The sequence below is a fragment of the Thamnophis sirtalis genome, unplaced genomic scaffold (assembly GCF_051295495.1).
Source record: "Thamnophis sirtalis isolate CommonGarterSnake01/CBP01778 unplaced genomic scaffold, rThaSir2_p1.2 scaffold_6, whole genome shotgun sequence".
NCBI lineage: Eukaryota > Metazoa > Chordata > Lepidosauria > Squamata > Natricidae > Thamnophis > Thamnophis sirtalis.
Genome location: NW_028261386.1, coordinates 106,380,937 through 106,393,172, shown reverse-complemented (window position 1 = coordinate 106,393,172; position 12,236 = coordinate 106,380,937). Strand labels below are relative to the sequence as shown.

The 12,236-nt window shown below is 40.0% G+C and overlaps 1 protein-coding gene across 3 annotated transcripts in view; it reads left to right on the top strand.

Annotated features, from left to right (window-relative positions):
* AFG1L (AFG1 like ATPase) overlaps positions 1-6,881 on the top strand; it is a 64,613-nt gene extending 57,732 nt beyond the window's left edge. For all 3 annotated transcript variants that reach the window (XM_087718674.1, XM_087718673.1, XM_087718675.1), the window contains exons 12-13: positions 4,221-4,334; positions 6,405-6,881. In XM_087718674.1, coding sequence (XP_087574800.1) covers positions 4,221-4,334; positions 6,405-6,551 — 261 coding nt within the window. In that variant the 3' untranslated portion in view covers positions 6,552-6,881. The remainder of the gene's footprint in view (positions 1-4,220; positions 4,335-6,404) is intronic.
* Positions 6,882-12,236: the final 5,355 nt, after the last annotated feature.

Genomic DNA, 12,236 nt, shown 5'->3' with positions numbered 1-12,236 from the left:
TCTCCTCAAATACATAGTGACAGTTTAAACTATACCTCTGCAGCAGCAGCATTGGGGAAGATTAACCTATTGGGTGATGCTTCTTTCTACCATACTAGAGAATTTGCATAGTAAAAACTACAATACAGATTTCTTATCCTTCAGAGAGAGGGGAGAGGGAGGGTGGGAGGGAGAGAGAGGGAGAGGGAGGGAGGGAGGGAGGGAGAGAGAGGGAGAGAGGGACAGAGAGAGAGAGAAATATTCCCTTGGTGCTGCTGTCATTATGGCCCATAAGAACCCTTATCAGTTTTTTCATGGACATACGATGGGAGAGATCAGTCTATTTCTGTTCCATGTCACTTTTCTTTTTTCAAGGTGCATTCGTAGGATTATTTTCTCCTGTTTCCAGATGAATCTATGTTTTTTTTAAAAAAAATGGCTGTGCAAAATTGTGTCTTTAAATGTGTGTCTTTAAATGTATTTTCTCCCAAAATATTATGTTTAATTATATTTCATTTGAATATATATGCATTTTAATTTTTAATTGCGTGAGGGGTGAGAATTACTTTGAAATGGGGAGATGGTCTGATTATGTTGTTATCCATACATGACCCCCCAAAATGCAAATGAGTTCTGTTTAGGCCAGAATAAAATTCCCAACATCCTGGCTTCTATTAATAATTCCCCCTCAGCAGAGGGCAGTGCACAAGGATAACCCTTTTCCTATTGAACAAAGTAGGAGCATCTGAAAGGAGACAAGTAGGCTAACATTTGCTTCTCCGAAATCCAAGAAATGCATCCATAGTGAGATTGCAATTAAAGGAAAGATTGGTTAATGACTCTGTCTTTCAGAGGCTTGACATATTTATTACAATACCTTGCAGGAGCTAAGGGAAAGAAACTAATCAACTATTTCCATTTTGAGGTAAATCTCATAAGGACAAATAATTTTAGTTGTGTAAAAGAATCCATAATAGAATCCATAATGATACTATTGTCCTCAAGCATTGCCTAATTAGCATTTATTCTCATCTCAATATTTTTTTAAAAAAATTAAGAGAGGGCTACCTCTCTGTTTTAAATGAAGAAGGATCATCTAAAGCTGTATTTAAGACATCTAGATCAGTGGTCCCCAACCTTTTTATCGCCGCGGACCAGTCAGCCTTTGATAATTTTACCGTGGCCCGCTGAGCGCGCGCAGGGGCGCACGGGGCTCTCTTCCCTGGAGCCTTTGCGCACGGCCCAGGAGCTTTTGCGCACGGCCCAGGAGCCTTTGCGCTGCAGCCTGGTCCTTCGCCTCCCCCCCCCATTTAATTTCAACTTCACCCAGTTCTTCTCCATTAGCCATAAGCTTTGCTTTCCAGAGGTTCATTGAAGTTGCACAACTTTCTTCTTAAGATATATGATGTTCCTAGTGGCGCAGTTTTCTGCAGTTCCACTGGTGTTATTGCAGTAAGCTTCAGTTTATTGATGTGTTTTGTAAAACATGGTACCAAGTGCCCCATTGGCAATGGGTATCACTATTACAAATTTCTTCCATAACCGTGTAGTTTCAATGGCCAGGTTGCGATATTTGGTGATTTTTTCCAGTTCTTATTCTCCTGGCACACCAATATCAATAAATAATTCCTCCTCTTCCTCTTCCTCCTCCTCCTCCTCTCCTTCTCCTTCTCCTTGGTTGCATGGTCACCCTGATATTTAGACTGGTATTGGAATTTTTGTTCTTGCATTGAGTCTTTCGGTGCGGGCTGGAAGCCAGGCGGGAAGTTCCCGTTCTCTTACCTGGGCTGTGACGACTATTAGGGAAGTGTGCAGCGCCTCAGAAGTAAAGCTGCCGCCGCTGACGCCGTTCCTTGGAAGCGACGGAGCGGCTGAGGCAGGAAGGCGCGCGGCAGTGGCAGCTGTTCAGCCAGCCGCCTCGCAGGAGAAGAGCCGCTCTTGGGTTTCGCAGGGGGCGGCGGTGGCGGCGGTACCAGCAGCGCCCGGGGATTCCACCAGCGCGCACGCGGACCTTTGGGCAGCTGTTCATGTCCCCCGGCCGCTACGCGGCCCGGTGCCAGGTACTCCACGGCCCGGCACCGGTCCGCGGACCGGGGGTTGGGGACCACTGATCTAGATCATTTATGAAAGTCCCCATCTCTTTGCAAAGGGATTTCTTCTTTCTGTGGCCTTTCCTGGAAGGACAGCAGAATAGCATGTCACATACCGTAGTCATTCCAGAAGTCCTGAAGGAAAAAATAAGGTGTGCTTTCCAAAGAGTGTAGTGTTGTTATTAGCCTGCTGCGATTTTTCAAAGGTTAAGGCTGAAAAGATTCCTTGACCGCTACCTGCACATTAGAAAAAAAATGCAATTGCTCTGCATCTCTATCCCACCAGGCAAGTATTTTCTCGGGAAATTTTGCTTTAATTGACTGAAAAAGGCTGCACCTGTAAGATGTCATGCCAAAATGGGCAGTAGTATGAAGCAGGTACTTTAGAATCTATGCAGCCTTAGTGAGGAGATTCTAAGAAAACCTGGTTTGCTTTCCAGGTGTTTTGGAACTCTTGAACAGCTGGATCTAAAAGTCTTCATATTTGAAAGAAACGTAATTCCTGGATGTCTGGCATTACTGGATGAAGGTGTGTGTGTGTGTGTGTGTGTGTGTGTATCTTAGACCTATATTGCAACAGCTGTCCACCGAACTTGACAGGGATTATGGGTACCCACCATACATGCTTCCCTGCTTTCTTTGTTTTAACCCTAGGTTGAAAGGTTTTGGAATCTCTCATCTTATTTTTCCTGCATCTTAATAATGTATAAGGCAAAAATATTTTAAAAAACTGAATGAAAACAGATTGCTATCTAAATTTGATTCAGTGATGATTTAGAGCAGGGGTGGCACTGCGGCGTCATATGACGTATTGAAACTTCCCCCCCCCTTTGCTAAATCGTGTGTGGGCATGGCCAGCGCATGATGCATCCAGCCCACAGCAGTGGTGGGTTTCAAAAATTGTTCGAACCTACTCTGTGGGTGTGGCCTCCTTTGTGGGAGTGGCTTGCCGCCCATGCGACCAGATGGGAGTGGCTTGCCGCCCATGCGACCGGATATGAAAATGTCGTCGACACTTGTCAGAACCACCTTAAATTACCTCAAACACAGCACTGGCATGCATAAGAATATGATGTAAACTTGTTTTTTAAAAGGCATCTTTGGTTTGCGTTAAAACAACTTTAACACACGCAATGTTCTGATTGTACCACAAATGTAGTAGAGGTTTATAGAGGTTTATTTGCATTTGTAGGCCGCCCTTTTCCCTGAGGGGACTCAGGGCGGCGCACAGAAAACCAGGGAAGGGGGGATACAACGTTGAGACAACAACACATAATAAAATAATGAGCAACATGCATACAACATTCGGGCGGGGTAGCAATCCTTATCCCCAGGCCTGACGGGCGAGCCAGTTCTTCAAGGCTGTGCGGAAGGCCTGGACGGTGGAGAGGGTACGAATCTCTACGGGGAGCTCGTTCCAAAGGGTCGGGGCCACTGCTGAAAAGGCCCTCCTCCTTGTAGTTGCCAGCCGACACTGGCTGGCCGATGGAATACGGAGGAGGCCTAATCTATGAGATCGTATAGGTCGTAGGGACCTCCTTACCTTTCACAGAGGCACTGAGTTTTATAAATATGAGCATGATAGTGTAGAATAATCATATCCAAGGACCAGTGGTGGGTTTCAAAAAATTTTGGAACCTCTTCTGTAGGTGTGGCCTGCTTTCTGTGTCCACTGGTGGAACCTCTTCTAACCGGTTCGGTAGATTTGACGAATCGGTTCTACTGAATAGGTGCGAACTGGTAGGAACCCACCTCTGGCCCACAGGCTGGGAGTTTGACAGCCCTGATTTAAAGTGATGGCTTGATGTATAAATAAAATAAGTACCTTTTTGATTGAGTTGCGATAGCAATTCAGTATCTGGTGTATTTTTGTTTCTTTATTTTAAAAGCTATTAGAGAAGTAAGATAAATAGCAAAAATATTTTAATATTAAAAGTTATTTGTGACTGAATGATAGGGCCATCTCTACACCCATCTGCACCGTTAAGGAGTGCAACGTATACCATCAGAGTCAGAAATCTGTTGCTATAAATGAACTTTCAAAAATACTCCATTGAAAAACAAAAGAAAATAAAGGGGTGTGTGAGATTCAATGGAGAAATAAGAACTCTAAGTGATGAACTTCAGCCTTTTTGTTTCATTTTGTTCCAGGTGCGTCTTATTTGCTCTGCATCAGCTCCCCTCCAGAGAATATTTACTCAAGCGGACCATGACAGTGGACTGGATGAGAAAAGGGTACTGATGGATGATTTGGGGTTGAGCCAGGTAACCACTATGAACATCAGTGCCTTTGTTGCAAGAGAGCATAATAGGTTTGGGTCTATGTACTGGCATTATTAAAAAACAAAAGAGCATTTAGAGTGTCATTCTGTAGCTTTCCTGCAGGTTCAGTCTAGCATTTTTTTCCTCTGCTGTAATTTAAGGTAATGTTATTTATTCATGGATTAGGATCCATAAATGTCCACAAATCTAAGAATATATTTCTAATGCATTGAAAATATTGGGTCAACTGTTACAAGTTCCTCAAATGCAGTTCATTGTACGTGTTTTACGTAAGACATTAACCTATGCATCAGTTAGAAGCTCTGTTAGAATAAGGAGCATCTATAAGTGTCTTTTTTCTTTAGATTCACATGGAAGAGAGCTGATCCACACCACCTCCTACAATATGCATACAAAACAAAAACCCACTGCAGACATTCATAAATATTCCTTAATACGCAATATCTTTTTGTGAATCTTTTATCATCCCCCCCCCCCCCCAAGATTCTAACTGATTAACTGCTGCATATGAAAAATTACTACCAGCATTTCCCAATGAAAATAGATGTCATGGCAGTAAGTACTAGTTTGTTAAGCTGCTGAAATGTTACAAAAGGATTGTTCCTGTCACTCTCCTCTGCCTTTCTTGGTAAGGGTCATCAGGGCCACAGAACTCCAAAATGATACCTATACTGTTGGCTTTCTTCAAGAGAGCCTGGGCCCTTATCGCTATAAAGCCTTATGCTGACTTTGTACCCAAATCCCAGAATTTGTGGGTTTCGTCAAGCTATTGAATCTAATCCCTTGCTCAGAGGAAGCATTCAAATGGAAACATTCCCAGCCGATGGCTGTCTAGCCGCCATTTGAAATCTCCAGGGATGGTTTGTGGAGGAAAAATCCCCCCCCCCGAAAAACAAATTGCTATGATATGTGTTTTTGAAACATTGATATGATAAAAATGCCAGACTTACTAGCTCAGAGGATTTTTTAAAAAGTGACATAGACAGTAACTTACTGACCAAAATGGACTCTCGGTACCATTCAGAACCAGTGTAATCAATGTACATTTCAGTTTAATCAAAGCTTTTTCTAATCAAGGCTGATAGTTGCTAAAGAAAAGTTCAGACTTATTCTTAGATATTATTTAATTGCTTCTAATAGAAATTTTGGATAACGTTTAAAATATTTGCATGTCTCCTTAAAATCTCAACTCTCTTCATATGCTATAGCCAATGTTTTTGGTTTATTTTCCTATGTAATTTTAAAAGTTTTCATCGTGATGTTTTGTTGATTTAATGAAAATGCAAAAGGAAGACAAAAGGGCTCAGACACTATTGCTATTGGGGCTGCGTTTCAATTTGGTGGGGACCTTAACCCTGACACGGAATAAGACAATTCCATTCCAGTGAAGTGTAAAAAACAAAGGCATGAATACATTTTTAATATTTCTGCCCTCCCCACACTCCATGTTAGGTAATGGGAGGTTTTTTAAAAAAATTATTTAGTGTCTGGCAATCTATAGAGGTCCTGCAGTCACAGATATACAACACTGATAAAACGCATTATATATACAAACACAAATAAAGCATCAACAAATACATGTATATAAAGTTTGGGAGTGTTTATGAAATAATGGGAGTTGGAGCTCCATTAACGTGGCTCCTGTTAATGTTTCAGAAACTAGATTAAGTTGGATACACGTGAATCTACCCTTTGAGCCAAAGATCCAATTGCAAAGTGGTTTGGTGGCCTATGTGTGTTCCTCTTCATTATAGGTTGTCCTCATTTAGTGATCACAATTGGGACCGGCAACTTGATTGTTAAGTGAAGTGGTTACTAAGTTCTTTATACACCTGTAAAGGTCATAAATACACGGAGTGACCATAGAGTTGTTTTTTCATCATCATCCTAACTGCAAAACAAGTTTGGTTACTAAACAAGGGCAATCTATACTAAAAAGTTGATTGTCTTACTGTGCAGTGAAATTTCATTACTGAGGACCCGTGCAAGAAGCCCACAATGTCTCCCCCTCCCGCCAAAAATGCTTGTATTTTTCTTTTTACGTGTCCCTAGGTTTCAGCTGAAGCACTTTCTATGTTTACGGGAGAGGAAGAAATATTTGCCTTTCAACGGACTATCTCGCGACTTACCGAAATGCAGACAGAGCAATACTGGAAAGATGGAGATCGGAGCAAAAAAAAGTTGCAGCCAGAAGGTTAAAAATAAACAGTAATTGAAAAGAAAAAGGGCTTCAAGAACATTAACTAACTTGACACTTTATGTATCATGTTAGTGTTAAAAACTACAGCATTATTTACTGGCCCCCTTTAATGCCAATCTATAGATATAATTTTATTCAGTCTAACATGAAACGTTTATTGACCAAATAGAACATTTCCTTTTAACTGATGATGACTGAAAAAATATTTATTATTGGCCATATCACATTGTGCTTTGCACAAATAAAAGATACAAGGTAGAAACATTAAATGCATATTTTGAATCCAACAATCTCTGTTCTATGGTTAAAAAATAAAATATGCAAATATATTTGGAGTATCCTTGATTTTTAAAAATCATTTTCTTAGGTAGCGATTGAACATTTCATATATATTCACAAAGTCCCCTGGGTAACACCAATTTACAGTATTCCACTTGCCAGTTGGTGTGTTTTTCTGCTGCCAGAGTATGTTCAAGTGATAGTTTCCTGTATTATTTATTTATTCATCATAATTACTGCATATAAACATCAGTTTCTCAGACAAGTGACCCTGAGTGACATATAACAAAGGTAAAAACCATATATGGTTTATATACATTTATATACAAAAAAATTAATATTATGATCCTCTCTGCTAGATTTGGTGGAATGGGCAGATGTAATCCAGGGAATGGATGATCCTCAAATAACCCTCCGATACATATGAATGTGTATTATATTTTTCCTGTTCCTTTTCCTCACCCTCCCGTACTCTGATATACCAGTCTCTCTGTTGAAAGACAAAGTTATCTTTCAAATAATTCAAACTGGTTTAGCTCTTGACACATTCATTCAATGTCAGTGCATTCCCCATGAAATTGAGCAGCACACTTATACCACTTAACTCCAATAGTGGAGAGATGCTACCAGGGTGTTTTTGTCACATCTGGAATTTTTATGCTCATGTCCTCCCAACTGGACAAAAACAATACTTACATCCTATTGAAATATAAGCATTCAAAGTGTGACATTCGTAGCAAGCAAATGACAGGAAGGGATTAAGCATGATTAGCATGCTGTAGATTGGCACGACATTACAGGTAGTTGCTCCGCAGCTTTGCACCCTCTGAATAAAGCAACTCTTTCTGAGCCCTTTTATACATTCCTATGGAGCAATCAGTCCAGACCTGGGAGTGTGCAGCTGTTGCAGAAGGCTAACCCAGGCTTAATACTTTGTGAGAGAAGGTATTTAATTATTGCTATAATTATTGTGATTGCAAATATTGAAAAATTAGGGACACACCTGTAATATGTGAGATTTATGGCAGCCATTGCACAAAACACTCTATCCCAAGATTAAAATAATGATTTATCTTCATACAGTTATGAAAGGTTTTTTTAATTTAATGAGTGAAAGTAGTAATATATTACTTTAAAAGTATTTTTCTTTAGAAATCACGGCCTTTAATGTATTATATTTTGGTACTATATTAAACTTACTTAAATATAATTTGGTGTGTATAAATTTAATAACTAAAGAGCAATTTATTTCCCAAATATAGTAACCATTTCAACATTCATCCCAAGCATTCTTGATCTCAATTATCAGAATCTAAAAATATCTGATTCCATTATTTCAAAATTAGTACCTATCTTTTTGTTTCTATTATGTGAGAATTCATATCTTTTTTTTAATAAAAGGCTTTGGAACAATCTAGGACCTTGTTATAACTAAAATCTACATGCAATCATAATAATCACATCTAGGGCATTATTGCACCTTAAAATCCAATCTAATCAGATGCATGAAGTTTAATCCTAATTTGGTTTACTATACAATTTCTGTTTTTATTGCAATACATTGACAGGGCAAGTTCTCTGAAAGTTTCAATATTCTTCCTATGATCATCTTTATTATTCTTTCTTTTTGCTCTTCTTTGTGCTTTAGATTGTAAGACTCTTGGACCAGGAAACCTTTACATGTATTGTTTGTGAAATGCTACGTATATAAACTATGCTATATAAAAATAATATTAAACTCACCCTGTAACTGAATACTAAGCAGCAAGGTCAAGTATTGCTCTGTTACCTATAATAGAATTATGACAATAGGAGTGGCTAGATCTTATTGAAACACATCCTATCTTTCTTCATTGTTACCAAGTTGCAGTATAAACATTTGAGGTGATTATTGATTTATTGCCAAAAGAACCAGAGATATTATGTAGAACAAGCATAACATGATTTCTGATTAGTCTCTTGGACAAGAAATCATCTCTTATTCAGTCTTGGAGACCTTACATTTCCTTTTTGTCAACAACTTTTTTTACTCTGATGTTTCATACAATGTGGAGAAATAAACGGTTCATTTTATATTCTGCTCTTGATAGACACCTGCAAGAATTTGAAGGTACGCTTTGATCAGTCTTTGAGGATAAAAAGGATGGTTCAATTAGGAGTTTGATCTTTATAAAGATAAAGGAATGGAAGAATAAGCAGCTAAAATATATTAATAATTTATATTATGATTGTACTTTGTATAAATTAAATTACTCCCAGCATTTTAAAAGATGGTGAAACTATTTAATAGAAGGAGGAATGGTGGCTAATGCATGACATTGAGAATTCAGCATTTTGTTTTGCAAAAACTTTTTCTGGATGGAGATTATCCATAGAATTCCAATGGCTCATTAACTCCATGGCCCATGCAACATACTTTGTTTGAATCTGTTTTTTTTTTCCCCTGTTCCAGTTACATTTTTTCATAGGAGTGAAAGAATCATCTTCTTTTTCCATGTCTGGATTAAACTTTAAAATGCTAGAATAAAGTCGTCTTCTTGGTTTTGTCATTGGCCAAAAATAAGTAATAATTGGCACATGTTTCTGGTAATAGCTGATATATCAGCTCCGTGTCTCTCCACATTCACATAGCATGTTGTTATCCACTAAGAGCAGAGGACATGAAACTATGTCCCATGGGCTGGATACTGCTAACCAAAGCCATTAATCTGGCCCACGCAGGACCATGAGGTGCCTCGCCCACATCGCCTCACCTACCTGCTGGCCCCCACCCACCTTCTGGAGACTGAGGAGGCCAAAAAATGGGCTTGTTTTTGGGTAGCAGAGTGGTCCTGGAGGCTGAGGAGCCAAAAATGGAACATGCAGAGGCCTCAGGAGGCCAAAAATGGGCCAGTTTTTGGGTGGCAGGGTGGTTCTGAAGACCGAGGAGGCCAAAAATGGGTCCATGTTTTGCCTCCCCGGCCTCCAGAGAGAGAGGGAGGGATAGAGGGAGACACACACACAAACAAGTCCCTCACACACACACCCCAAGGCAACCACATCCCTTCGCTAACCTGCTTTCCATCACTAGGAGCATAACAAATTAAAGTTTAATTTGTGTATATTGTTTAATAGACTGCTAAATTGGCCACACCCACCCACTCACATGACCACTTAGCTAGGCCCCCAGCCAATCCGTCCCCCCCCAACAGTGAGGAACCGTGAATTGGCCCCGTTTAAAAGTTTTGAGGACCCCTGACTAAGAGTCTCAACTAGGCTTCACATTTAGGCACTTAATTTAGGTCAGATCCTTCAGCCATATCATCCTTTAATGTTATTCCTTACTCAATGGTCTCCTTCCTCCACCTTTTAATTCAAATTTGTTCTTGTGTGCCCTCAAGAATGCTTGTTCATGCCATAAAGCTGTTCCTAAATCTGAGTCATTTTTATTATCTTTTTTCAAAATTAATATTTTAACCAGTGCTAATTACTTTGCTATCTATCTATCTATCTATCTATCTATCTATCTATCTATCTATCTATCTATCTATCTATCTATCTATCTATCTAATCTTATCTTATCTTATCTTATCTTATCTTATCTTATCTTATCTATCTATCTATCTATCTATCTATCTATCTATCTATCTATCTATTTATTTATTTGATTTTTATTCTACCTTGATTTTTGATAGCTTTATGCACACACTTCCAATTTTCACCACAACAGGGTTGAGGAGCTGAGGGTGATTGGCCCTAAGGCACTCAGATGGCTTTAAATGTGCCAAAGTAATACTTTAGTTGTCAGGATTTGACTTAGTGTGATGTGTGGGCCCTGCCAGTATGATTTATAGCTGAAAATTATGTGATTAAAACCATTTTGGCTGGTTCAAACCATGGCTCTGTGAATCAGCCAATGTGTTTTTACATATTTTATCTGTATAATATAATGATGCTACTTAAAACTAATTTTAAAATAAACCTTTGCAATCCCCCTATTTTAACAAAGTGGTTAATAAAATGACTAATACAGGGTTTTCAATGCTTTTCTGTGAACTTGCAAGCATTTGCTATTTACTGATCATGTCATACTATGATTCCCATGGGCTAAAATTGAACCTTGGAAAAAAGGCCCAGCATTTATATTAGAAAATGACACTGGCATTGATGGCAAAGGTTTATAGAATATTGACATCTATGTAGGCTAGCTTCTATATTAAAAGATAATAGTGGTCTTTTATTAATTATTTAACAGGAATGTTTTCTTCCTTAAGTTCTCCTCAGAAGAGAGTACTTTTCAAATATCTTTATTTACTAGTAATCATGTTAGAGGTGAATTTGATATTCCCTGCTCAGAAGCTCTAATACAGATATGAAGAAATTGTGGCTTTCCAGATGTTGGATTGCAATATCCATTCTGTAATCACTGGCCATCCTGGCTAGATCTAATGAGAGTTGTCTTCTTGCAGCACTCAGAAAGGCACAGGTTGCCCACACCTGCTGTATCAATGTAGTTTTATACCTTGTTCTCTTTATGGTTTCTGGAGTGCAGTAGAAAAAGACATTTGGGGTTCACTTCCATACCATCTCACTCAGAGAAAAAAAATCTAACTTGGCATATTTTGGGGTGGATAATAAAATTATTTCTCCTGTGGCGACACATCAGGATAACACATCAGCCTCCTTGAGAGTAAGACTCAGAGAACGTTAGACTCAGTACCTGCTGATCTTAAATGCTGCACTGAAGAGGGAGGAAAAAACGAGTGTGATGGCTGAGGGAAAGTTGAAGACCATGGCAGTGGCTGTTGAACTTCCTGTATAAACTCCCCACCCTTCAACTAGCTCACTGGCCAGGCAGAAAATGGAATACCAGGAGAAAGGAAAGGGAGTTAGCTGTTCTAAAGGGAAAGGGGCCAAGGGTGGGCTTCAAAAGTTCCGCAACGGGTTTGCTGCCCCATTGCTGGATGGGCGTGGCCATGGTGGGTGTGGCCTAGTCATCCACCTGACAACAGTGTGTGTGTGTGTGTGTTTTGCCCTCCCCAGGTGAAAACTGCTTTCCCCAGGTTCCCGAGGCCCTCCGGAGGCCGGAAACAAGCCCATTTCAGGACTTCTGGAATCTCTGGTAGGCCCATTTCCCCCCCTCCCTAAGCCTCTGCATGGGCCCTGCACTTACCTGGTATGATGAATGGGCGGCTTGGAGACTCCAGGGAGGGGAGGGGAGCGGTGGGCAGAGCCATCTGGTGGTGGCATTTGGGGGTTTGCTGAACTGGGCAGAATCCTTGCTACAGGATTGCCCAAACCCGTGCAAACCCCCATCAGCCCACCCCTGAGGGGCTGCCTAAACCCCTTAGCTGAAGCTTCCAGCCTACCCTGTCTGTTTAAAGGAAGATCAAATGCCATTAACTGCTGACACAGCTTATCTTTTT